Source organism: Zingiber officinale, chromosome 8B (genome assembly GCF_018446385.1).
Source record: "Zingiber officinale cultivar Zhangliang chromosome 8B, Zo_v1.1, whole genome shotgun sequence".
In the NCBI taxonomy this organism is placed as follows: domain Eukaryota; kingdom Viridiplantae; phylum Streptophyta; class Magnoliopsida; order Zingiberales; family Zingiberaceae; genus Zingiber; species Zingiber officinale.
The window spans coordinates 109176663-109204653 of record NC_056001.1 but is presented as its reverse complement, the minus strand read 5'-3'; the positions used below and the strand labels follow the sequence as shown (position 1 = coordinate 109204653).

At 44.9% G+C, this 27991-nt stretch overlaps 1 protein-coding gene and 1 long non-coding RNA gene across 2 annotated transcripts; both read right to left on the bottom strand.

The window, feature by feature from the left end:
- Positions 1 to 422: 422 nt before the first annotated feature.
- On the bottom strand, positions 423 to 2541 carry LOC122014163. The gene is made up of 4 exons (XM_042570342.1): positions 2536 to 2541; positions 1497 to 1663; positions 590 to 668; positions 423 to 515 (listed from the first exon to the last, which is right to left on the bottom strand). The coding sequence occupies exons 1-4, from the start codon at positions 2536 to 2538 to the stop codon at positions 423 to 425; spliced, it is 342 nt and encodes a 113-aa protein (XP_042426276.1). The 5' UTR covers positions 2539 to 2541.
- Positions 2542 to 2564: 23 nt separating this feature from the next.
- LOC122017296 lies at positions 2565 to 3020 on the bottom strand. Its single transcript, XR_006121320.1, has 3 exons — positions 2934 to 3020; positions 2685 to 2825; positions 2565 to 2579 (listed from the first exon to the last, which is right to left on the bottom strand). It is a non-coding gene; the product is annotated as an uncharacterized LOC122017296 (long non-coding RNA).
- Between the last annotated feature and the right edge of the window lie 24971 nt (positions 3021 to 27991).

The window sequence follows — 27991 nt, the reverse complement described above, 5'->3', positions numbered from 1 at the left end:
ATCAATTCAAAGAAATTAATTTCATGGGAGTTCCACTGTGCAACAACACTATATGATGGGAAAAGAAATATATGCAAGCAAATAATTTCAAAAAATAGTTTAAAGATTTCACCAATAATTCAATTAAAAAACAAGGCATCCTTTAAATTAAGAAACAGTATCTTTTTTTCATAATTAATGTATATACAAAATTGCAAGTTCCATACGCCCAATCAACTGGTTCAGCTCTGAGTAGCATCAAATACAAGTATTACTTTAAATATCTCTGCTTGATTTGAAAGCTGTCTGCTTCCACAAATTATTTCAATTTCATTCGATACAAATAATTTTTTATGTTAAAATAAATCATAAAAACTAAAAGGCATCAAATGAGCAATGATATTAATATAATAAAGGAAAAAACATTTCATTGGCAGCAAAATTTAATACTTGTATGAACCAACAGATTGGCATCTCCAACCAGTTCTCTGGATTGATTCATTATTTCTGTCGGCATGAGAACCATGAACCCAAACCTGAAAAATAGATTACTCATTTAATCATTATATACAATGGGGCAACAGAAAGAAAAGAGCCTAATAGACACTACCTTAAAATCACCACCATAAGATGATGTGACAGCCATGTTGTGTCCAGGGCGAAATGCAAGAGATGAAACTTGAGCATCACTACATCAGAAAGTAAAGAAAATATAAAAAGGTGGTTTATTTTATCTGTTAGAGTGGAAGGTGTAAAGGGTTAAAGAAGTGCAAAGAAAACATTAGTCAAGTAGTGAAAATCTTATAATTTGTCCTGGAGCTCCGAAGGATAAGATTCATGTAACTGATTCCAAACAGTTGGGACAAACATGGGATGGTAGTAATGATAACGGCAGCAGTAACAAAGAACCAAGAATTATTAAGCAGCAGAGAACAACTTGGCAACCAATCACTCAAAGAAGAGCTAAGCCAGCCCACAACCATATGGATCACTCAAGGATAAGCAACGTCAGCCCATAACCATATAGACCAGAAATGAAGTTTCAATATAAAATTGATCAACATTTAACTAATTCAAGATTGTCAACTTGAAGAATTTCTCTAAAATGAGTAATGGTAACAATCAAACTTATCACTCTTTTCCAACAATCAAAAGGTTCAATATGCTGGAATAAGATATGATCTGATCATTCAAGGATGCTTTTCATATTGCAAAAGAAATGCGTGAATGTGCGGATATAATAACCAAATCATAAGCACCAAAACTATATAGAAATTAAAAACCAATGAAACTTCTGTTACATAAAACTAAAGTATCTAGAAAATTGAAAAGGAAATATGTTTGTCTCACTGATATGAAAGACCACATTGGTGTGCCAAATTAAATACTTCTCCAATTGACATCATAGAAAATTAAAAGATTGATGGTCCCTATTCGCAAAGTTATGAAAGATTTATAGAATAAATAAACAAAAAAATAAAGAACAATAGATGAAGCTCTGTTTGTAGTCTTCTTACCTGTGAGGCTCATATATGACAGTGGATAATAAGTACTCTGCCACTAGGGAACCACGAGTCCAGTATTTTAGACAAACCAAACCCCCTAATTTTTCTTCAGGAATTGTCACATCAATGGTAGCCATTAAGGAGCCATCAAGAGAAATGGCTACAAGAGCCACATATAGCTGCAACCATTGAAGTACAAGTACATCCACGAAGAGTTAGCCAAAAATTCAAAGATCTAATTCATCATCTACAAGAATTATGATAGCTATCTATGTTGTAATGCAAAAGTAATTACATGCTTAAAACAAATTATGACAGCAACCAAGCAGATTTTAAGATTAACTCTCTCAAAATGCATCCCCAAGACATTATTTAAATAGGTGCAAATTTGTGATCTCGCTCTATTGAAACACAAACTACACACCAATCCTAGCATGGTAGTTTAGCATGAATCTCAGAAATTATTGAGCTTTAAACTAAATTAAATCTCTATCTTGTCCCAGACAATCCATGACTGATTACTCCAGCAATAGAAACATGTAATTGAATACCCCACAACTGCCACAAAGAGAGCCTGTGGGAGTTATGACACGTGCATTTCCAGTTTCCAGCAAATAGGAACCAATTGTGGTACTTTCTAGCTTATATCCCTGCCTTCTATGTGGCTGGCTAATCAGAATCAAAATGGATATTTTTGTACCCCATAACTGAGTTGTATCAAATATACTTGTTTCTAGTTAATGGAACCCAACAGTAACAGTGATATTTACAGAGCTAATTCCTGGAAGCAATAATGTCTTAGCAAAAAATGACCCAAAGAATCCATAAAAATGCAACTCCAATCAAGCTGTTTACAGAAATTTGGCAGTTGGTACAAATAATGCATTCTTTCCAAATGTCAAACTACAAATTAGAATTGCTTCTAAACTAACAGCCTACTAATGCATGGACGATTGACTCAAAGAGCTACGGATACAACAGAACAAAAGTTAAGGTAATAGTCATAACAGATACAGCACCGCAAATATATCTTGATTAGTTAATGGCGTACCATAACGTCATCTGCAGGCTGAAAATTTCTTTGCACACTTGGACCTAAGCAATAAAATAAATATCATGAGAACTTGCTTTTTCTTAAAAGGAAAAAAGAGATGTCAAGCTCTAGATGATAATATCAGAATGCAAAAATAGAGCCATCACCTCTGAAACCTCATGGTTGTCAAACAAGCTATAGAATTGTACACAATAATCTTCAGTGGAAACAGCAACTAATCCAGTTGTCTGCTCAAATGCAACTTGTGTGCAGGATCCTTCATGTTTGAGAGGAAACGAAAAAGGAGGCTGAAGATATACTAGAATATATCAACATACGAAAGTTTATCCAGGAAAGGTTTTCAGTAAAACTAAGCCAACAAAGCATTGATGTCTAAACCATATGGTATGACAAACCTTGATTCCCGATATGGATTTTGAGATATCCATTGTAGGCATTTTTAGCAGATGAATGTGATTATCTGAACAAGATACCTGGAAAAAAATATGAATTAACATTGGCTTCCAAATTTCAATTAAATCAAAACATCAAAAGCAGTACAAAGCAATAAAAAGTAGTGTGACAAGTAGAACTATAGAGGTTTATCAATTCTGTATAGGATCATCAGTTGCCAATAATATGCAAAATGCCTGTAGATTTACTAAACAGGACCTCCTTATTAAACATATAATAAAAAATGGAAAAAAACCTCATTTTCAATGAAAAAAATAATGTAATGATATATAAGAAGTCTCCTTAGTTAAGTTGGACATCCTCTTTTGAGTAGGACTTCCTCTTTGATTCCCACGTGATTGAGAACCAGGAATCCTAATTAAAGTGTTTTGGTATTTTAGTCAGATTGAGCCTCACTTTGACTTCAACAACTCTAAATATATAGTGCCTAGCACAAACTTCATCAGATTATGTACTCATCTATGCAAACCATATTTTTAATCAGTCTTCATCAGATTATGTACTCATCGATCCGTGCCATCGAGGAATGACTAAATCATGAGAAAATACAATCAGGGGAGGGGGAAAATTGATGCAGTATGAATCCGGCAAAATGGCTAGTTCGGAAAATAATCAAACATAAACAAAATCTTATTCTAGAGGGATGGAAGAAATTTTACCTTTCTTTCTTCCGTTCCTCCTACTCTCGAATCTGCTCTGCGAGGAAGGAACTAAGATCGAAGGGTTCAGAGGAGTTGAGGAGCCGTGAGAAGATTAGGAAGGGTAAGCTGACTTTGATTTTTTTTTTTTTTTTTTTTTTTGAGCAGACGACATTTCAAGAAATAATAATAGCATCGAATGCACATTTCATCTCATCCATGTGCCATAACACCACAGGAAGAAGCCAGAAACTGCACTCGTTTATATAATTAGACCACATGTAACACACTGCCATAAGATCATTAAGTAGGATTTTTTAACATGCTTATACAAACTTCAAACTGTTCATTTGGCATGGAAACAGCTGCTGACTCTGATTCTATTCTTCTTTTTTATCAGATTGTGTAGCAGAATTTTTATGAGGTTCCACAAGAGACTCTGTACCTGCATTTAAACCATCAACATTTTTTGAAGCAGGCTTGTATGGACAAGCAGCTGGCACCCTTGCAGGCTTTCTGTATTCCCAGCCGAAAAGCCTGTAGATCTTACCGACGATGAGATCGAAGAGCAGAGGCAAGGCGTTAACGACGGGGATCAAGAACAAAGGCAACAGGCACGCAATACAGACCATCCTGGCGATTGTTCCGCTCGGCGTCTACACTCCGCTGGATCTGCGTCGAGGGCTCGAGAGATTTGAGAAAGGATAAGCTGACTTTGATTGAGGAGATGGGGAAATGCGAGATTAGGGATCTCGACTTGGAGGAGTTGGGCCGGCGTGAGGAGTTTTGCGTGAGGAGTTTGGGTCAAGATTAGGGTTCAGAGGAGATCACGCGGCAAGGAGAGGAGAAGGCGCTCGTGGAGAGGAGTGGAGAGGAGAAGGCACTCGTGGAGAGGAGAAGGAGAGGAGAAGGCACTCGTGGAGAGGAGTGGAGAGGAGAACTCGTGGAGAGGAGTGGTGAGGAGAAGGCGCGCGCGCGTTGAGGGTTTAGAGTTTAGCAAAGCGAGGGCTGCGAATTTATTTTAAGTGAGTTTAGGGGAAACATACACAACACTTTAAAAAACGTTTTTTAAAAAAATGTTGTCTTTGACCATAAACAACAACACTAAAGACAACACTTCATTAAAAATCGTTGTCTTTAGTAAAAAGTAAATACCATAGACAACGCTTTTCACTAAAAGCGTTGTAAAACAAAGAACGACAACGTTTTTATTAAAAAGCGTTGTCTATTGGGTGTTGTTGAATGCAAAAATTCTTGTAGTGGAGTGTAACCGATCTTTTGACTTGAGACCTTCATTTATTCTATGCATGGAGTTATGTGCTTTGACGTCGTTAAAAGTAGTCTTTAATCGATTGTGATTAATACGACAGTTGGGTGTATGGAAAAATGTAGAGAGAATAGTGTTGAGTCAATAAAGAATTCATCGCTCTCTTGGATTAGGAGTTAACATCCTGGCCACTTGATAGAGATATTAGTGACTCGAAATCTATGGTCATGGGAGGAATGATTTATCATTCAAGAGGAGTCTATTATATCTTGGAAATCAAGTAAAATAATTAATTTGGTAATGATGCATAATGTATCGAATTAATTGGGATGTAGGCTTAGATGAAGAGATTGAATTACACAGTAATCGGTTCATGGTGATTTACAGTTTATGACTGATATTAATTTTATCGCGTTACGTGGCTAAAAACTGTTGCTAGATGGTTACCTTAGTCTGTGTATGGATTTACACTACATTCGTGTATAAAACTTAGAAGGTTGCACGCATAGCACATAGACATGAACAATGGTATCGGAAGCTAGTTGAGATCAAGATCAAATATGGATTTATTTGATACAAAGAAGAGAGAATTCAAATACTCATAATCATGATGATTAATGAAGAATTCGAAGAGTCATCATAATGATAATTAATGGAGAAGTTGAAGAGTCATCATAATGAAGCTCATAAATAAAGAATTTATGGAGAATATAACTCTTCATCTTCCTAATTAACGAAGATTATAAATGATGAATTTATTGAGAACTTAACTTTTCGTATTCCTTGGAGGCTATAAGTAGCCATCCTCGGAAAGATTCGATAGTATAATTTGTTCTCTCCATTTCTCCCTCATCAACTTCTTCTTCGTTTTCTTCCACCAGAAGAGATCGATTGCACTTCCAAGTCTTTGTCGATCCAAGATGCTAGCACCTAATGGATCTTGTCAAGTTCGTGATCTAGTACGCGTGGATACCACTAGAGGAGTTACACGTGGGCTATTATATGTCGAGTGATATCATTCAAACTTATCAAGGACTTGATGTATGTTTTTATGTTATTATGTGCAAAACTATATGTACCATGAAAAGATCCATGATTCATTATATCAGCTGCGCTCCGAACCCAACAGAGGTGGGTCGGCAGGTAGACTACTCCCAGCCTCTTGTAATTGATTAAGAGCCTTGTCTGCCCTAGGTTGGAGCATCTTCATAACGCGACCGCTGAGTAGATTGTAAAATTCTTGGAAGGGCAAGAATTCCTTTCTCTTGGTTGTCCAATGCTCCACTTCCTTGGCCAGATATGCTTGGTGTGAGGCGTTACTGAAGACGAAGGGTTCCCCTTCGTTACTCCTTTTGCTGCAAACGCTAAGGAGACGAAGCGGCGTCCTTTCCCCTTAGTATTCCTCAGACTTCCTATAAAAGCAGCGTCCAATCGCATATCCAAAGAAGGAGAGAGCAATGGGTGCGAACAATTGGTGTTGCAAAGGTGATCGGAGAGCGTAGCCATGAGGTAATCGTGTGTGAGCAAAGGAGAACATCCAACGGCTGGGATTTGGCTCATGAACCTTGAAGTACTTTTCGGTTGCTCCGTGATCGTTCTTCCTACAACGACAACCTCTTCGTCGACCGGCGGCGTCTTCAGCTGCGATATCTTCGGGAGATCACTGTGAGTGATTTTGTTTTGCTTCGCTTTAGTTTTCATGCTCTCAAATTACCAACAATGGTATCAGAGCACGAAATCATGGTTTTGAAAGCATGAAAATCGGCGTGAGAATAGCTCGCTGTTTTTTTCTGTCGCGAAGAAGATGAACAGTGCGCGTTTTTTTTTTGTTTTAATCGATTGTTCAATCTATTCAAATATTTGAATCGATTGAATAAGGAATTCAATTGATGGCACAGTGCCTCACTTATGTGTTGAATCGATTCATGAATCGATTAGAAAAAAAAGGGGATGAACAATGCTCATTTGACAAAGTACAGTAAAGAATTTAAAAAAAAAACGTGTATAAAAACTAAAGAGTGCATGGATGTTTTTTTTCTTTGCTTCTTCACGATCATGCACACTAATTAATATTTAATTAAATATTTATTTACTAATTAATAATACATACATATATGTATTTAGTTAATTAAAATAAATAAATATTAATTAATTTATGATTCAATTTACTAAAAATGGAACCCTACCAACTTGTCCTATCAAACTCAGGTCTGGTTTAAATTATTAGTTGATTTAAGCAGACCAGTTTAATTCAATAATACCTGAAGCTGGTTCAAATTATTTGTTGGTTTAACCGTTCGGTTTATTACTGAATTAATTGGGGTAAGTTTGATTACAGAAGTTGGGCTGATCAAATATGACCAGATTAGTTATGTTGTGTCAAATTTGATCATAAAGATTAGATTTGTTTTAATGGGTCAGACTTAATCCAATGAGCAATTAGACGAATCAAACGAACCTGAGTTTGATCAATAAGTCTGAGATTGACTCAAATGGGCTTAAATGATAACAGAACATAGATCCAATTAGATTAGTTCTAATGAGGACATTAAACTAAGTTTAGCATCTGGACTCCTGATTGACCAGTCTAATGGGTCAGTCGACTTAAACTCCTGAAAATCAAGAAGATTTGTTTTTCTTGATTTATAATGATGGTATGCCTGTGTAAATTGAATTAAACTGATTTTGTACTGGTTAGTCGGTTTTGTACTGACTTATTTAAATTCAATTTTTCAGATGACACGGACGATTACCACATTGATTTGTCACGAAGTGCGGCGAAACCAGCTCCGAGAGGAGATTCAGGAGATAGAGTATAAGTCTGCTTATGGAGTCGATGGACATGTTAGACAGCTGGATAGACTATTTTGGAAACTTGAGCAAGAAGAGTTTCTAGTCCTGGGCAGTTATAGGATCTGGACATTGATGCATTCATTGCTAGAGTATCCCAGGATAATAGCAGACTATGTATGGGGGTGTCATGAAGGGCGCGTCACATATTCAGTACTGTGTGAGGAACTACTTCACCATATGGGTGAAGAAATGCCTGAAGAGTCTGAAGAGGACCAGGAGATGCTCGAGGAAGATCTAGAAATGGATTTGATGGAGAATCCTAAAACTGCCCCATCTGAGATTATCCCAAATGAGTCCAAGTTAATAGGGATAGCGTTGGCTGCTATATTAGTGTTTATCCTAGTGGGAGTAGTGCTAGCTTATCTAGTTTATTAGTGTTATGTTTATTGTCATTATGTACAAACAGTGTAAGCTCATCTAGTTTTTGAGTCATGTAATAATTTCTGTTGTTCTGTACGAACAGAATTATATAATGAAAAGTTATGTTATATGTTAACAAACTTGGAAATGATTAGTTCATTTCATGATATGATTTGTTCATATATCCATATGATTAGTTCATATGAAAAATGATTAGTTCATTTTAATAATGATTCATTCATTAGATGGGATGTGTGTAATATGATTGATTAGTGTTGATTAGATTAGAACATACAAATGATGAGTGGAAAGAATGTTATCACTTGATTTTGTAAACTAACTCTAATTTACACTGAGTCAATAAATAATTACACATATATGAATTACACTGAAATAATACATAATTTATTTATTTATGTAGATCATGGCAACTAAAAACATCATAGCTGAACTCAATAAGGGTGAAAAATTATATGGGGATAACTATAAAATCTGACACCTCAAGATACAATACGTTTTGAGGAACAAGAAGTTCTAGAGGCTATAAATCAAATCATAGAAGAACCAGCTGATGGTTCTACAGCACAACACGGCACAAACGTGACCTTGATGCCTATAAGGCATGGAAAAGGAAAGACTCCATTGCTAAGGGTATATTGATTAGTTCAATGGTGGATGACCTGGTATTTGAATATGAGCCATTACCATCGGCTCATGCTGTCTGGGTAGCCCTTAGAGAGAAGTACAGTGGAGTCAGTCTGAGTAAGCTCCATCAGCTAACTATTAAGTTTGATAGCTGTAAAAAGCGCTCGAATGTTACCATGGCCCAACATCTCAGGGAGATGGGCAACATGAAACGAGAGCTTAAGACTGCTGGTTATGCGTTGACCGATGAACAACAGGTTCAGGCATTCATTCGTTCCCTTCTTGATTCTTGGGAAATGATGAAACTGAATCTGACCCATAGTGAGAGTATCAAGACTTTCACTGATGTCTCACGCCATGTGGAACTTGAGGCGGAGAGGGTTGAATTCGCAAGGATTTCTGGTTAAGCTTTTGTAGCTGAAGGTTCTGGTTCCAAGAATAAGAACAAATGGTTCAGGAAAGGAAAGGGAAAAGGAAAGGAGGCTAATATTGTTGCTGCGAAAAACCAAATCAAGAAGATAGAAAAGAAAAATGGACAAAAACCTAGGAGCAAGTTGACCTGCTTCAACTATGGCAAGAAGGGCCATTTTGCTCGGGAGTGTGCTGAGCCTAAAAAGATAGATCCATTTTCATCTTCTTTCCATGAGCAATATGTTGCAAGTACAGTGTTGTTAGCTGATTTGTATCCTTTGTGGATTGTAGATTCAGGAGCAACGAACCACGTAGCTCGTGATCAAGCAACATATGTGGAGTACCGTCGGGTACCAGCTGGCAACAAATGGATATATGTAGGAAATAATGCAAGAATTGAAGTCAAAGGAATTGGCACTTGCAAGCTCAACTTACGTGGTGGAGGCACCTTGTTTCTACATGATGTCCTGTACGCTCCTGAGATTCGACGGAATCTGGTTTCCGTTATTTGTCTTCTTGATTTAGGTTACAATATAAATTTTTATAGCCATTGTGTGGAACTTCGAATTAACTCTGTGTTAATTGGGTATGGTTATGTAACAAATGGTTTTATGGTTCTTGATGTAGAACCAAATAATAATTATGGTTATTTTTCAAACATTGCTCTTACTAGTAATGCTGATGTTAATGATGAAATTTTGCATGCTAGATTGGGGCATATAGGACAAGAACGAATGAATAGATTAGCTAAGGAGGGCCTATTAGGCACTCATGCTAAGATTAACTTGTCTATATGTGAGCATTGTCTTGCGGGAAAGACGACTAGAAAATCATTTGGTAAGGCTATTAGGACTGAATCGCCATTGCAATTAATTCATCCGGATATTTGTGGTCCAATGAATATGAAGGCTAGAAATGGGAGTTCTTATTTCATTATACTTATCGATGACTTCACACGTTTTGGTCATGTGTATTTGATTTCTCACAAATCTGAAGTATTGGATTGCTTTATTCGTTACTTGAACGAAGTTGAGAATCCATTGGAACGTAAGGTTAAAACCTTGCGTACTGACCGTGGAGGAGAATATTTGTCTGATCAGTTCAAGACAATGTGTAATGAGAAAGGGATTATTAGACAGCTAACTATCCCTGGAACTCCACAGCAAAATGGAGTTGCTGAAAGAAGAAATAGGACTCTTCTTGAAATGGTTAGGTCTATGATGTCACATGCTAATTTGCCAATTTCCTATTGGGGAGATGCATTATTAGTTGTGACCTATATACTTAACAAAGTGCCTTCAAAGTCAGTTCCATCTACCCCACATGAACGTTGGGCAGGCAGAAAGCTGGATTTAAGTAATCTGAGACCGGTCAGCTGCCTACGTTCATGATAAGACTCACGAATATGGAAAATTATGACCCAGAGGTAAGAAGTGTATTTTTATAAGGTACTCTGAGACTTTTAAGGGTTATGTTTTTATTGGTGAGCAACAAGATGGAACCATCTCTGAAATAGAGTCAAGAGATGCTACTTTTCTAGAAACTGAGTTCCCAACACGAGGAGAAGTTGATAAGACAATTCCTCTATATGAGATAGAGGAGGAGGATAATGTTCCTTTATCAACATATCAGGAGATGCCTGAATCTAGTCAACCGAATGGGAGTAATTTACCACTGAATGAGTCAGTTTCTCAACAGTCTAACCTTCGAAGAAGTAGTCGTCAGATTATTCCTCGGAGAAGGTTTGATATTGAGAATGAGGCATTGATGGTTCTCCCAGTTGATGATGAGGAACCTCGAACAGTTGAGGAAGTTTTGAGAAGCTCAGTTAGAAAAGAATGGAAAATTGCAATGGATGAAGAAATGGAGTCAATGAGAAAGAATCAAGTTTGGGATTTAGTCGATCTTCCTCCAGGCCGAAGGGCTATCGGGAATAAATGGATTCTCAAAGTAAAGAGGAAAGCAGATGGATCGATTAATCGATACAAAGCTCGATTAGTTGCAAAAGGATATACTCAAATGGAGGGTATTGACTTTGAAGAGACATTCTCCCCAGTTGTGAAGTTTGTGTCAATACGTGTCATCCTAGCTATAGTAGCACAATATGACATGGAATTACATCAGATGGATGTAAAAATGACTTTCCTTAATGGTTATCTTGACAAAGAAATCTATATGGTACAACCAGAAAGTTATGTTGCTGAAGGCCAAGAGAAAAGAGTATGTAGACTTCGGAAGTCTATATATGGGTTAAAGCAAGCGTCAAGACAATGGAACATGAGATTTAATGAAGCAATATTATCTTATGGTTTCGAAATGGTCAATGAGGATCATTGTGTTTACCTAAGAAAGGAAAAAAGAAAAGTTTGACATTTTATCATTATATGTTGATGATATGCTAATAGCTGGAAGTGACATAAAGTGTGTGATAGAAGTCAAAAGTTGGCTTTCATCACAATTTGACATAATAGATATGGGAGAAGCAGAGTATATCTTAGGAGTGAAGATCGTTAGAGACCGATCAAAGAGGCTTTTGGGTTTGTCTCAAGAAGCTTATATCACTAAGATGCTACAACACTTCAATATGTCAGATTGCAACATTGAACAGACGCCTATAGCGAAAGGTACTGTCTTGAGCAAAAGTATGTATCCCAAGACTCCTGAGGAAATAGCCGAAATGAAGAAGAATCCATATGCCAGTGCCATTGGTAGTTTGATGTACACTATGTTGTGTACTCATCCCGATATAAGTTATGCTGTTGGCTTAGTTAGTCATTTCCATTCAAACCCAGAATCGAGACACTGGAAAGCAGTGAAGAGGATATTCAGATATCTTAAAGGAACAACTGATTATTGCCTCTGTTTCCAAGGATCAGATATGAGCCTAAGTGGCTACTCAGATCCAGATTGGGCAAGGGACCTTGATGACAGAAAATCCACATCCGGCTATGTCTTCTTGCTGAATGGTGGCACCATCTCATAGAATAGCAAGAAGCAGGCTTGTGTAGCCTTGTCGACAATGGAAGTTGAGTATGTGGCTTGCGCAGCGGCTGTGCAAGAGGCTGTTTGGCTAAGAAGGTTCCTGAAGCATCTAAAGATTGCTGAGGATAGTGGGAGTCCTGTTACTATGTACTGTGACAGTCAAGCTGCGATAGTTTTTTCCAAGGATCTCAAATATCACAGCAAAGGTAAGCATATAGAAATTAAGTATAATTTTGTAAGGGATATTGTTGACAAGAAAAATATTATTCTTGAGTATATCCCTACACAGAATATGTTTGCTGATCCTTTTACTAAGCCATTGACAAAAGAGTCATTTTATGGGCATATAAAGTCTTTGGGACTTCGAAGAATGTAACAATTGTAAAGACATTATGATAAATGAGAAATGTCATGATTTATTCAGTGTAGATGTCTTTGTTACATTTGAATAAAAGTCTCGATAAACATGTTGGCAAATTGGGATTGGTCCACTCACATGGACAATCATCTCTATTTGTTAAGTACAAATAGAGGTAAGACCATTACTTATGGGATAGCTTATGTAGCTGTGAATAGAGACATACCCATAAGTTAAGGTCGCCTTGATATTTGTATCAAGATGAGATCATTTGTGTAATGATTAGAGTAAATGCACCCACCATTTACTGAATCTGCTTGAGGCCAGATTAGAATTCATATTTTGAATTCAGGGTTAGATATTAGGAATGTCTAGATCGAAATCTGTACGATGTTAAATTTTGAAAGAAACATGCGCTCTTTTTTTTGGTAAAGAGAATAACATCGTAGCATGTGATTCATACCACATGTGCTATGGCGACAAGAAGGGTAGTCGGAGAATGGATCTCTACTTCTCTACTATGTGAGACCCTTGAGATTATAAGTTAATCTCGATTTTACCCTCAGTGACTATTTAGCTGTCTACTTGAAATTCTGATCAGTGTCTGCTACTTTAGCATGTTTCCTATTGGCTATGGATGATTCGATCTATGGAGCATAACTAGGAAAGCAACTGATTAGAATGAATAGATTCTAGATAAAAAGGAATATTAAGATTGATTTACATCTGTGACATTTATTTACTAGTACCGGTTACATTTTTAGTTCAATATATAAAATATAATTGTGAATAATTTGTTTGATTGGAGATGTTGAACATGCTCTTGACATATGGTCAATATGAGGGATTAGAGATGTTCAGAATGATGTAAATAATTTAATCTGGGGTAAAGGCAAGCCATTTATGTCTTTGATTCGTTCTATGGACATTTATGTCTCTGATTCGTTCTATGGAGCAGCTAAGTAAGGTGTGACAATCTTCTTAGCAATTGAATGCTCACTGTGCTTGTTGTCGCACGAACCATTTTCCCTAATGTATGGAATGAATGTTCTTATTTGCTCTTTGTAACTAAATTTTGCTCTGGTCTTTGTGACTTGATCCTCATAAAGTCTACGTGACTTATTTAGTCTTTTTGACTAATTTCACTTTGGTTTTCGTGACATGATCACCTTATAGTCTATGTGACTAACATGGTTTATGTGACCATATTGATTGACTTGGACGAGTGGGAGATGTGAGGCGTTACTGGAGACGAAGGGTTCCCCTTTGTTACTCCTTTTGCTACAAACGCCAAGGAGACGAAGGAGCGTCCTTTCCCCTTCGTCTTCCTCAGGCTTCCTATAAAAGCAGTGTCTAAGCACATATCCAAAGAAGGAGAGAGCAGTGGGTGCGAGCGACTGGTGTTGCGAAGGTGATCGGAGAGCATAGCCGTGAGGTAATCATGTGTGAGCAAAGGAGAACATCCAACGGTTGGGATTTGGCTCGTGAACCTTGAAGTACTTTCCGGTTGACCCGTGATCGTGCTTCCAATAGCGGCAACCTCTTCGTCGACCGGCGACATCTTCAGTTGAGATATCTTCGGGAGATCTTCGGGAGATCACTGTGAGTGATTTTGTTTTGCTTCGCTTTAGTTTTCATGCTCTCAAATTACCAACACTTGGTGCTCTATATCCTTATCCTCCATTTGACCCCTCTAGATTTCCAGGGCGATCTGCAACTTCACCTTTGAAGCTTTTCAAGTTTCTGATTCGGCCTTTGCTACCTCCACTTCGACTTTAGTGGTCTCCAGCTCCCCCCTTCAGAATCTCAGAATCGACTTTCCTCGCCTCCGACTTAGCTCTAGCAGCTTCCAGTTTCACCGTCAGAGTCTCATAGTTGGCCTTTCTCATCGTCGATTCCACTTTAGCCATCTCCAACTCGATTTCCCAAGATTCAACTCGGTCTTTAGCTCCTTCGTGGCCCCAGAGGTCTTCCACTGTTGTTTCCTTTCTGACTTCAATTTCTCTTCGAACTCCTCTAAATGACCTTGGAGGGCCTTCAGATCAACCTCCAACTTGTCTTGGTCAAACCACATCAACATAACTCTGCTACTTGACACAAGATGGTGCACTTCAGCTGCTCCATTTCTGCCTTTATTGAGGCCAACTCTGGCCCATTCGAATAGGACTTGATTAGGAGGGGCCTCCAACTTGATCACCTGAGCTTCCACTGCCTCATGTGCTCTATTGGGAGGGGCCTATTGGGCCTCCAACTCGATCACCTGAGCCCCCAACGCATTATAAGAACGAATGAAATCGGAGCACCATGAGGTGAGTTCTATCAGCTCTGCTAAAAACTGCAATAAAGGTTAAGTGTCAATCATAGTAATTGGAAAAATTGACTTCGTTCTAATATGGTAAAAGAAAATATATACCCCGGTTCCGTCCCACGGCATCAAGTCCACTAGAGATTTAAAGGATTTGTGCCTCGACATGCACTAGCTGATTTCTTAGTGTTAATGTGACGGTGAGCCAGGGTGATGAAGGGGCCCTTGTTCTTGAGGCATGTCCTATGTGGGAGAAAGCGAGCCCTCATCTACCCCTTGATAGGAGTTCAACTCGATGACTAGCTGAAATTGTCCGGGGATCCCCTTGAGAAGGAGCTGGGGAAGCTAGTCCCAGGAGAAGATGTGTAGGACTCCCCTTAGCTAAAAAAACCCTCCACCTTGGAGAGAGAGATCAGAGTCGTGACTACATCTGGCTGAATCAGACTAATCGGGGGCCTAGGCAATCGGTGCCTTTTTTTATTTATTTTCAAGGGAGCCCCGACTTATAGGAGGGGGCTAGCTCTTTCAACCCTATAATGTGGACGAACTTTGTTGGCACCTGATCCCGTCCGAAGGCTGAGTCAGACGGAGGCTGGTCGCGGTGGCCTGGTTGTTGACGGAAAGTCGTAGGTGATCCGGCTCCCACGGGTGGCTGACGCTGCTGCAGGACCCTGCGCACACTCAGACAATCCCCCTCCTCACGTTAGAGACCAAAACCCAGGGAAAAAGTCCCCGGATCAGGCCCTCCGACGCTCAAGTCAGGTCCCTTTTTCCCCAGAAAAAACAGAGAGAGTCCAAAATGAAAAGTTGTGAAAGGAAAAAATGACGAGAATGCGCGTACCCGCGTACGAGGAATCTCCTCCTTTTTATGCACCCGCCTCGCTTCCAGAACCTGCCCTCCTGTCAGAAAACGTTAGACGCTGGGCTTTGTCGTGTAGTCCTGGACACCTGTCGTGCTGCTATTGGTCGTGAAGGCATCTTCCTGTTAAGGAACCTCCGCCTTTACACATGGGCTTTGTCTTGTAGTGAGGGACACCTGTCAGGCCACCATTGGTCATGAGAGCATCTTCTCCTTTAGAAACATCCACCTTCGCACCTCTCACTGGTATGTGATGATTAACCTTGACGGACAATTGTGATCCTTCCATTCCTGCACAGCTTGGCTTATCCTTTTTATCGCGGTTGGCATCTACCTCTCACCCCTCGACCAGATCTCGCCTCTAAGCGTTACTTGTTAGTCGGGCTAACCCTACGCAGCCCTGTCGCTTCTGACCTGTGACTTGTGGCTTGCCCTTCCGGATCTTCGAGTAGCAGACCCGCAGACAGAGCCATCTCTGCACAGCCCTGTTGCTTCCAACCTTTGATTCGTGGCTTGCGCTTCCGGGCCTTCGAGTCGCAGACCTGCAAACCGAGCCGTCTGTACCCAGCCCCATCGCTTCCGATCTATGATTGTTTCTTGCGCTTCCGGGCCTTCAAATTGCAGACCTGTAAATCAGGCTGTCTCTACCCAGCTCTGCCGCTCCTGACCTATGAGTACTTGCTGGCCCTCGACCGTAAGCCCGTAGATCGGGCTGTCTCTACCTAGCTCTGACGCTCCTGACCCATGAGTACTTGCTGGCCCTCGACCGTAAGCCCGTAGATCGGGCTGTCTCTACCTAGCTCTGCCGCTCCTGACCCATGAGTACTGGCTGGCCCTCGACCGTAAGCCCGTAGATCGGGTTGTCTCTACCTAGCTCTGTAGCTCCCGACCTATATCCGGTGTTCCGCCTGTCGTCTCCCCTTGTCTTTCGACTACTTTGCCTCCTTGATCAACAAGTCCGCCTGGCCTCTGACTACCCCACATGCTTGCCTTTGACTGCCTAGCCAACCTGACCATTGACTGCTGAATCACCCTGACTATTGACCGCCACGTCCTCTTGACTTTTGACCGCCATATGGCCTTGACCCTTCTCCCCTTTCCTTCTGGGGGCCCTCCATTACCAACCGTATCACAAGCCTCCCCCACAAGTCTAGTCGAAGGAGGACGACAGTCTGACTGACTAGACCTCCGCACATCTCTATGACCTCAGCATATCTCTGTGACCTCAACATATCTCTGTGTTTCTACCTCAGCATATCTCTGTGACCTCAGCATATCTCCGCGCGCTCTGCTTCCTGCCTCACGCGTCAACCTTTGTGCCGCGTCGCCTGGGATACCATGCCTCCTTTATTGCGTCGCCAGTCGCTTGGGGCGCTGTTCCCACGCAGTTGCTTTGACTTGGCCACCCGCCTTCTTTATAAAGAGTCTCACGGTCACTTCTTTACTCTATCCTTCTTCACTCCTGCTTTCCTACTTTCTTTGCTAACCCACGTTCCGCCAGCTTCCTCCCCACGCGATTCATTCTCCTTCCTCTGACGAAGTTGATCAACCGCCCTCCCAAATGCTGATAAATCAACTCACCTCGCTGCTTGTCGCGAGAGAACGTGAACTGGAGCGCGTGTCCCAGGATCGGGCTCGCCAGATGGCTGCCCTGCACTCCATGGAAGCTCAGTATCGTCTGGCAAAGCACTGCGTGCATGCGGAGAAGGCGAGGAAAGAGGAATGCCAGGCTAGCCTGCAGCACCAACTCAGCCTTCAGGAACGCTTGAAACAAGAGCATGAAGCGGAGCTGTCTCTCCTCCGGGCGTATCTTGACGACAAGCAAGACACGATCGCCCGGCAACAAACAGTCATCGACTCCCTCCACGCGCAGCTGGCTCGAGCCTTGAACGCCCTAGAGGCTCCTGAGTCCCCAGACATTTCTTCACACGGCAGTGCTCATACTCCATGACCAATCCTTTCCCCGAGTTAAGACTAGCTCGGGCCCTAGTTGTCTCAGTGGCTCCTTCCCCGCAAAACGTTCCCTCTTGTAGCCTTAGCTGTATCGCCTGCTTATGGAACTGTGCTGCTGTACCTGTATATCTGTCCTTTTCCGGCGTAGTCTTTCCTGCTCAAATTTCATCTAGCAAGCATTTTTAGAAACTGGCCCGTATGTAAGAGCCGAGAGTTGCATCATGACTCCTTTTTATGTATGAATTTTGGATGATAAAACCAACATAGTGCTTGAAAATTAAAACTGTAATGAACGTGCAAAACCTGATTCCGCGATTAATTCTTATGCTGTATGGATATGGTGGATGGCCTCCCGCACTCCATGTCTTGCATATTTGCTACCTATTTGCAATTTTTCATAAAGGAACGACAACAAGGCCAGATATAGCTAACCTAATTATTGGGAGATCTTCCGCTCCTCGTGAGGCATGTCCATCTGAAAGGTAGTTAGGCAGGGGCGCTGAGCTCGCTTATGATTTTCGCAGGGGGGATGATTTTTTATTTCCACATGGGAGCCGACCTGAAAGGTCGTTGGGCGTGAGAACAGAGTTCACTTATAACTCGCACTGAGGCGAGAGTCTGGGACTACCGACCTAAAAGGTCGTTGGGCGTGAGTACACTTTTTATTTCCACATGGGAGCCGACCTGAAAGGTCGTTGGGCGTGAGAACAGAGTTCACTTATAACTCGCACTGAGGCGAGAGTCTGGGACTACCGACCTAAAAGGTCGTTGGGCGTGAGCACAGGGCTCACTTATAATTCTCGCATGGGAGCCGACCTGAAAGGTCGTTGGGCGTGAGAACAGAGCTCACTTATAACTCGCACTGAGGCGAGAGTCTGGGACTACCGACCTAAAAGGTCGTTGGGCGTGAGCACAGGGCTCACTTATAATTCTCACATGGGAGCCGACCTGAAAGGTTGTTGGGCGTGAGAACAGAGCTCACTTATAACTCGCACTGAGGCGAGAATCTGGGATACTCCGGTCCGAGACCGGTGGCGATGGCGCTGGTCCGAGACCAGTAATGATACTCCTGTCCGAGACCGGTGGCGATGGCGCTGGTCCGAGACCAGTAATGATACTCCGGTCCGGGACCGGTGGCGATGGCGCTGGTCCGAGACCAGTAATGATACTCCGGTCCGGGACCGGTGGCGATGGTGCTGGTCCGAGACTAGTAAGAACTTCAAACGGCAAAGGCATAGATGCATGGCTCTTCTTCGCCTTCATTCGTCTCGCCCATGCCGACCTGATCGCTTTGGTTGATCTGGTCGTTATTGTTGGCTTTGCGCGTCGCATTTCTTCCTGCAATTGCGCTATGTACAATATAGAATTAAGAATAGAGGTGGGAGCGTAGAGACCTTACTCAACCCCTGGGCCACAGTGCCCTTGCAGCTTATGATGACCCCACGGTTCCCGCGATGCGCCCGGTCAGCTGCTCAGATCAGGGGCTGTCTACGCAGGGCTACTCGCCTGCTTGATACTCCTCTGATCTGACATCCACTTATGCTGACCTACCTTGCCTCATTCGCGACCCTTTTGAATTGCCCAGCTTCTGCAACTTCATGAAACTTCCCGCCTAGCCTTGAACCTTTCACGAAGAATGCTTCTTTTTTGAGGCCACACCCCTTCATGATTACCTTGCCTTATCGATCTTTAATGCGCTTCTTCTCGCGGTGACACCTGTCCAACGCCTTTACTGTGCACGCCCTCTGACGCCAGCCTCTGACCCTCTTTTTTCACCCTTCGGCGCTTATTTCCATCCGGCGGCGTTGAGGCGCGTTACCCAAAAAGATACTCGGCTCGACTCTCGAGGTTTCCTAGGAATGAATGGGCTTTATAAACCCTAAAGGCAGTCCGCTTTCCTTACTTTGACGCTTCGTTATCCTCCTCCTCTCGTTCGCGGCCGTCTCTGGCAGTGCAACTACTCGTTCCCCTGCTTGTGCCCGACCTGTGACCCCTCTCGCCTGCTTACTCCTCGTAATCATGGATGGTAAGGAACTCTTCTGATATTCCCGTTACATCTCTGATTTAGACCATCACGACCTGTCTTCATTGCAATCCAATCTGGGGCTAGGCGCCGCATATGAGTTTCGTCTTCCCTCGCCAGATGAGCATCCTTCTTCTCCTCCCGAAGGGTTTATCACTGTTTTTAGGGACCAAATCTAAGGTGGTCTTCACTTTCCTTTGCATCCTTTTTTCTCCGAGTTGAGTCAGTATTGCGGTCTTGGTATCTCTCAGTTCGCCCCCAATGTATTCCGAGCGGTCTGCGGAACCATCATCTTGTGCCGCATTTATCAAATCCCCTTGACCGCTAGACTATTCCATCACTTCTATTCCTTCCGGCGAGCCGAAGCAGGGGTATTCAACGTTCAGGCCAAGGCGGGCCATAAGTTTTTTGATGACCTACCTTCTTCCAATAAAGGCTGGAGGTCTCGCTTTTTCTTCCTCAAGCCCCCCGTCCCCTTAGCCGGGCCTTCCCAATGGCGTCCCCTCCTCGCTTTGGACTTCCCTTCGCATGTCCATGAACCAGCCTGCTCCGCGGCTGTGGACAAGCTGAGAGGTGTTGTTGTTCGCCTGTCTGTGCTGATGCTAGAAGGCATTCTGCATGCTTTTGGCCTTAGTCCTGTCTCCACAGAAATCGAAGCTCCTTTTGGTAAGTTGTTATCTTTTTGTATACCGCTCTTCGCTAAATGAGGTGCTTTTTCTTCTTATTTTTGTAGTGGCTGTCATCCTCCGTTCCTTTGCCAGTCAGGAGACACCCTCGGTGACCGTTCTGCAAGCTCTGAATGAGGAGCTAACACAGGGTCTACCTTCTGATCCCGCCGTCGCCGCCGGTCCGCAGCTTTCAGAACCCCGGACTTCTGATGCGGAGGACGCCCCGATGCTTATTGAGCCACCTGCTCTCAACCCTGCAAACCCAGCCCTACCCCGCATCTCTGATCAACCTACGGCTGAGCCATCGCCTGCAGGACAAGTGCCTTCTCTCCCTCCAACTATGAAGCTGCGCCTGACACGCAAGGGCAAAAGGACGGCCCCAGTCGCCGCGACTTCTCCTCCACCTCCTCGCCGTCAACGCGTAGTGAGCATCTCTTCCCCCACCAGGTCCTCGGACACGAGCTCGACCCATGAGACAAGCTGGGCCCGGGAGAAGGCCTCTGATCTGGAGGTGGCAGACCCGCCATCGGACCTGACCGCTCCGCTGCCAATCCAGAGTATATTACCTGCCCCGCCTTCATCCTCTGGCGATCATCCCCTGGGCTCGCTAACTCGCTCACCTTCTCCTCCTCTCGTGCCTATGAGCTCAGCCGTGCCGACTCTGGAACTGCCACCTGCGGACCTGGCCTTTGAGGCTTCTTGGAGGCTTCCCTCAGAGACCGATCCGGCCCACACATCCGCTGTCGACCTACCTCCTATCTTTGGTAGGGTCGATTTCCATGGGGACTTGGCTACCTCCTGGCAATCAGCCAATCGGCAGTTCTGGGAGAGAAGTTCCCCTTTGGAGGAGTTCGATCAAATTGCTCGCTCCCTGGTAGCGGTAAGCTCTTTCTCTTCTTCTTCCTGGTATCCGTGTGTTTCTGTAACCTCCTTTCCCTTCTTCCGGCTACTGGCAGACCTGCTCCGCGAGTCTGAGCATCGTGCAATGAGCGGTCGAGCTTCAGCGAGAGAACGCGGCGCTCAAGGCACGTCTTCAGGAACTAGAGCACCCTGCGACTCCCTCAGCTCTTCCTGAGCCTTCTCTTGGAAGCTTGGATGCTTATCTGCGTGCCGCCGGGGAGTCGGCGGCCTCTGCTCGGGCCATTTCCATGCTGCCTTCGCTAAATTTCAACAGTTGGAGGCGACTTTGAAGACGAGTGAGTCTTCCTTGGCTTCTGAAGCGGATCGTCATCAAGCGACAGTTTCTGAGCTGAAAGCCAAAGAGGCAGAGCTGCTCTCCCGATCAGAGGAGTTGACGCTGCTACGGCAAGGTTAGGAGCTCTTGCAAATGGGGTTGGCCGATGCCCAGGCCCTGGCTAGTGCTGCCGCTAGCCGGGAAGCAACCATGCGGACTCAGTGGGAAGCTTGCCAAGCCACTCTCCAATCCTTGCAAGCGGAGTTATCGAAGGCCCAGGAAGCGGTGTCTCAAGGCCAGAGCGATTTGTCCGTGGCCCGCGCCGAGGCTGCGGAGAACCAGAACAGTTTGGAGGTGTACCGGGCTGGCAAATCAGAGCGGCTAAAGGCGTACAGGCTGGCCTACGTCCGCTCTTCCTTCTTCCTCCATAAGCTGGGATGCTGGATGGTCTTGTTGCTCTGTCATGGGGCCGCTGGTGGGGTCAGACAGGCCTTTGAGCAAGGTTTCCTACGCTCGGCACCTCCTGCCACCTTCTTGGACACAGCTCGCCTGACCAGGGAATTACCGCAGGAAACCTTCCCTTCCTTCGAAGCGGATGAGGGACTTTTCCTCTTGGAGGCTCCTCCCCCTGCGGCCGGTCCAGCTCCCGGGGATATTTCTGCCCAGGCCCCTCCTGTTGCTGCACCTGATGCGTCCGCTGATCCTGCGTCTCCCGACATAGTGCCAGCTGACCCCGGGCTCCTTCCGCTGGCCTCCGTTGATTCTGCGCCTTCTCCCCCGGATGTCGTATGATGAGCGATGTATTGTAATGTTCGCCTTTTATGTGTTGATGCTGAACCTTCCGTGATTGTACTTATTCGCTTGGTCTTACTGAACTTTGGATGGTTGTTCTTAGCTTGCTCTTGCTTATTTTGCCTTTGCTACGTCGCTCTCCTCCCAATAGTCGCTTTTATACCGAGCCTGGCGAGGGCCAGTTTTCACTTTTTGTCTTTGACGCGTGTCCATGCAGTTCGCTGATCTGCTCCACCTTTCTTTCTGATGGCTGCTTCCGCCCCCGCTTGTCCTTACGAGGCAATCACTTGTTCGGCGAAAAGCTGGCTGAACTGAGTGCGCCCCTTTCTCCCCTTTTTTCTCTTTCCTCTTTTTTCGTACCTCATGAGGCGCCTCGTACCTCGAGCCCCTGCCTTTCCTATAATGCCCTCTGGTTATATTCTCGAGGCTCATCACAGGGCGCTCCCTGTCTGCTTCCGCCCCTGTATCAACCGTCCGTTGCTAACTTACGAAAATATCCTTCCCCCACCATACCTATAAGTACCTTCTTCCTCTCTCCCTTCTGTTACGATTCGCCATCACCACGGAACACTCAAACGTCGCCGCCGACTGACTTTTCCCGAGATTGCGCCGCGCTCCTTCCTTTTCTCCAAGCCTCTTCTTTTCGTCTGTTCTTTCTATCTCCTGGGATAATCTCCCCTGCAATGGCCTCTCCTTCTTGGGTTTCCTTGCTGGCGGAGCACTTCCCAGGCGCTTCAACTTTCGCTGAGTTGGATTGGGATGACCTACGGTACACTTACGAAATCCCTACCACCTTTTGCCCCATCATCCCTACTGGTGTGAACTTGTACTTCGATCCCCCGCCTGGTTTTTGTACTTTCTTTACTGAGCAATTTGTATCTGGTCTTCGTCTACCCTCGCATCCTTTTCTGTCTGGAGTGTGCCGCTACTTTAAGATCCCTTTAGGTCAGCTAACTCCCAATTCCATAAAGATTTTATGTGGCTTTGTAATACTCTGCGAAGTTTGCGAGGTTTCCTGGTCCGCTCCCCTCTTTCATTGCTTTTTTGCTCTTGCTCGGCACGCCGATGGTCTTTTTGACTTCCAGGCTAGTCGTCAGACTGCTTTCTTCTCTCCTCTTCCTCCTCCCAGCGCTAACTGGAGGAAAAAATTCTTTTTTCTCCGATTTCCCGAAGAAGTGGATTGGCCTCCGCGCTGGCAATCTGCGCTGCCTCTGACTCCGGCGTTGGAAGAATTCTATATGGACCTTCCTTATACTATGGCTGCGACCCGCATGGAGGATTGGCGCTTGAATCTGACCAGACTGCTGTTTGAGGACCTACTTTCCTTTTTCCGGCTGAGCCTCGTTTCCTCTGAAACACCGCACTCCTTAGGTAAGTTCAGGCTGAGCCCCCTTTCCCTCGCTTTCGACCATTTTCTTTGTGAGAATGACCTTTCGTGTTGGTGCCTACAGCGGAGGTTCTGCATCGCGCCTCAGAGGTTATGCCTTTGCCCCTCGATGATCTGGAAATACTGCGACGCGGTCGGGCAATCTTGGAGAGGAGGCTACTCCCTCATCTTGGATCCGCCTCATTTGGGGCAGCGACCCAGCCTGCTCCCAGCCCTGCCTCACACGCCGCTTCTCCTTCGCCTGCCGCCTCGAGCCGAGGTCGGGGTTGTGATCAAGTCGCTCGCCCGGTCGGACGTATCTTCCGAGGAGCCTTCCGGGCCTCTAGACGTGGTCGCGCAACTCTTCATCGCGCAGGTCTAAGCTCATCCGGCCGGGGCGCCACAGACAGGGGTGCGGCAGCCTCTTCACAGGGTCAGCCTCGCTCTGATGACTCTGACTCTAATAACCAGCCCCTGCTTCACAAGCGGCGCCGAAGACCAGGTCTAACTTTATTAACGCTTGATTCTGTTCCTTATACTACCACATTGCCCCATGCTGCCGTCGTGACTGGCTCCGACATCACTTCCCTCTTTATTTTTGTTTTCTCTATCTGGCAGCCTCTCCCAACCCCTACAGGGGACGACCAGCTGCTTTCCGCTCCGCCCCTACTATTGCAGAGGAAGACAGCCCAGGCGCTCATCAAAACCCCGCGCCCACTGAGCCCGTTCCCAAGTCACCTCCCGCTCCTCCTGGTGCTGACGCCGGCCCTTCTCAACCTTCCTCCTCCACCCGCCATCACTACCGGACCACCATCCCTTCTGAAGCTGCTTTGGCTCGGCGGTCTAACGCCCCTACGAGCCTTCTGATGATGAAAGGCTGCCTCGGCAGTTTGTGGCCAGAGAGCATTGATCAAATGGGTAACGCGCCGCCGTTAGTCCAGATGGATAGGTTCTCGAAGTCCTGGGCCAAAGTACGTACTCCTCACCTTACCCTTGCTATTGTATTGCCTTAACTGAAGGTTATATCTTCCGCCCAGACTCACGCCGAATCTTTGGTGCTGAACCAATCCTTCCACACCCTCCATCATGAAAGCAAAGAACTCCGGGAGAGAGTCTCCGAATTAGAGCTGCAACTGAACGACCCTGCCCAAGCCAGCTATGCTTTGCAGGCGGAGATTCAAGCCCTAACCAATCAGACCGACCGTCAGAAACGGTCCCTGATACAGGTGAAAGATGAGCTCCGAGCTATAAAAGAGGAAAGAGCTGCCTCTGTGGCGGGGTATCAGCGACAACTAGCCCATCAGGCTCAGGAAATACAATCCAAGGATACCCTTCTGCAGGAGAGGAACCATAAATTGGAGGTCCAGGCGGCTCAACTGGAAACTCAAGCAGCTGAACTGAGGGCTCTGAGAGCAGAACTATCCCAGTCTCGAGCGGCTTTGACGGGAGTATCTACCGCCCTGGCGGTCTATCAAGAAGGAGAGGTTGATCGTTGCCTGCGAAGTCGAAGGTCCTATCTGAGCTCTCCTGAATTTTTATCCCAGGCTGGGGCACGCTTTGCTGCGTCCGTACCCTACACGGCGGCTGGAGTTATCAGGCAACTGCATGCACAGGACTTCTTGAGGTCCGTCCCCTCCGCAGACTTTTTGAATCACGACCAAATCATTCAAGGCTTTCCGGATGAGATTTTTGCTCCTTTCAAATGATCTGTACCAGCCACTCAAACTGAGAAATTGTTACATGTACACATGTCTTTTCGAATTTTTACTTGACTATCCTATTGTCTCCACGCCCCTCGCCTGACCCGGCCTACGTCAACAGAGTCAGCCCCCTCAAACTCGATAGGGCTGTAGGTAGTTAGCACTCCAAGGTCGATCCAGCTTCCTTCCTTGAGCGTCCTGCAAATAATAGGCCCCCGATGCCAATTTCTTGATAACTTTGTATGGTCCGTCCCATTAAGGAGCCAACTTCGTCATTTCCCCTAAGGGCTTCATCTGCTTCCAGACGAGATCTCCTTCTCCGAAGAATCGGGGGATCACCCTTCTATTATAGTTTTGCCTCATTCTCTGTCTATAGGCCTCCAACCTGGCAGCTGTTTGTTCACGGATTTCGCTGATGAAATCTAGCTCAGCCAGCCGTCGCTCTACGTTCCCTTCATCATACATCATTCTTCTCACGGACGGTATCCCGACCTCCAGAGGTACCACTGCTTCATTGCCATATACTAAATGGAAAGGTGTCAAACCTGTACTTTCTCGGTGTGTCGTACGATAGGCCCACAAAATGCTCGGCAGCTCGTCCACCCAACTGCCTCCCGTGTGATCCAGCTTGACTTTGAGCCCCCGCACTATTTCTCGATTGACTACCTCTGTCTGACCATTGCTTTGCGGATGAGCCACCGAAGTGAAGGCCTGAGTTATGCTGAACCCCTTGCACCAATTTTGTATTTTGCGTCCTTGAAATTGTCTGCCATTGTCCGACACCAATTTGTGAGGCAAGCCGAATCTGCAAAAGATATTTTTTCATAAGAACTGGATCACCGCATCTTCAGTGATTTTGTCCAGAGCTTCCGCTTCCACCCACTTGGAGAAGTAATCTACTGCTACCAGCAAGAAACGTCTTTGCCCGGTAGCCATCGGGAAAGGTCCTACGATGTCCATACCCCACTAGTCAAAAGGGCAAGACACTATGGAAGTTCTCAGCAGCTCTATAGGTCGGTGCGTCAGGTTCTGGTACCTTTGGCATGACAAACAAGTATTCACCAGCTTCTGTGCGTCCCTCTGCAAGGTAGGCCAGAAATACCCGGCCAATAGCACCTTCCGAGCCAGTGTTCTTCCACCTGCGTGGTTGCTACAGCATCCCAAATGTATCTCCCGCAAGGCCTGATCTGCTTCTTCCATATTCAAGCACTTGACAAGAGGTCTGGAGAAAGACCTTTTGTACAGTTGATCTCCAATCATAACATAAGAATGGGCCTGTCTCTTGAGCATACGTACCTCTTCTAGGTTGGCGGGTACAATTCCCTGCTGGAGGAAACTCATTATGGGCGCCCTCCAATCAATAACTCCTCCCAGATTATTTTACAGATCGATCTGAGCTATAAGGAAGGTCTGCGCTATAGATCTGTCAAGTACCCAAGTAGTCAGGGAGCTGGCCATTTTAGCTAGTTCATCTGCCCTTTCATTTTCCGACCTGGGAATCTTGGTGACTGTGACTTCTTTAAAATCTTTCCTCATCTTCTCATAGACTTCCTTGTAAACTTACATCTTTTCGTTGTTTGCTTCAAAATGTCCGGTCACCTGCTGAGTTACTAGCTGTGAATCCGAGTATATTACGACTCGGCTTGCCCCCACATGCCGAGCTGCTTGCAAACCTGCTAATAGGGCTTCATACTCTGCCTCATTGTTGGTAGCTCTGAAATTTAGCCGTACAACCAGCTGCATAATGTCTCCCTGCGGAGATATTAGAAGTGCACCTACACCACTTCCCCGCTGGGTAGCTGATCCGTCTACATAAATTTTCCAGACCTCCTCCGAGTCTACTTGATAAACTTCTGTCAAGAAATCCGCCAGAGCCTGTGCTTTGATCGCGGTTCGGGGCTGATACTGTATATCATATTCCCCTAGCTCGGTCGCCCATTTGATAAGCCGACCCGCTACCTCCACCTTGGTGAGAGCTCGGCCCATTGTACTGTTTGTCAGGACAGTGATGGGATGCGCCAAAAAATACGGTCGGAGGCGCCGAGCCATTAGAACAAGTCCGTAAACCAACTTTTCCAGGGCCGTGTACCGAGACTCAACCCCCTTCAATAGATGACTGAAAAAATACACTGGCCATTGTACACTGTCCTGTTCTTTAACCAGCACGGCCCCCACGGCCTCGGGGGTGGCTGACAAGTAGACCCAAAGGGGCTCTCCCACAACAGGCTTGAACAGTGATGGCAAGGACTCCAGGTATTGCTTTAGCTCCTCAAAGGCCTGTGTGCATTCTTCCGTCCACTGAAACTTGGCTGCTTTCCTGAGCACTTTGAAGAAGGGCGCCGCTCGATCTGCAGATTTGGAGATGAATCGGAACAGTGCTGTTATCCTGCCGACCAGCTTCTGTGTTTCCTTCAGATTCTGAGGGATCTGCATGTTCCGAAGTGCTTGAACCTTCTCGGGATTGGCTTCTATCCCTCGTTCAGTCACCAAGTAGCCCAGAAACTTCCCTCCTTTGGCCCCGAACAGACATTTCAGGGGATTCAGCTTTACCCCATATTGCCTTAGAGTCCCACAGGTTTCTTCTACATCTTTTATTAGACTGGACGCCAGGGGGGACTTGATCAGGATGTCATCAACATAGACCTC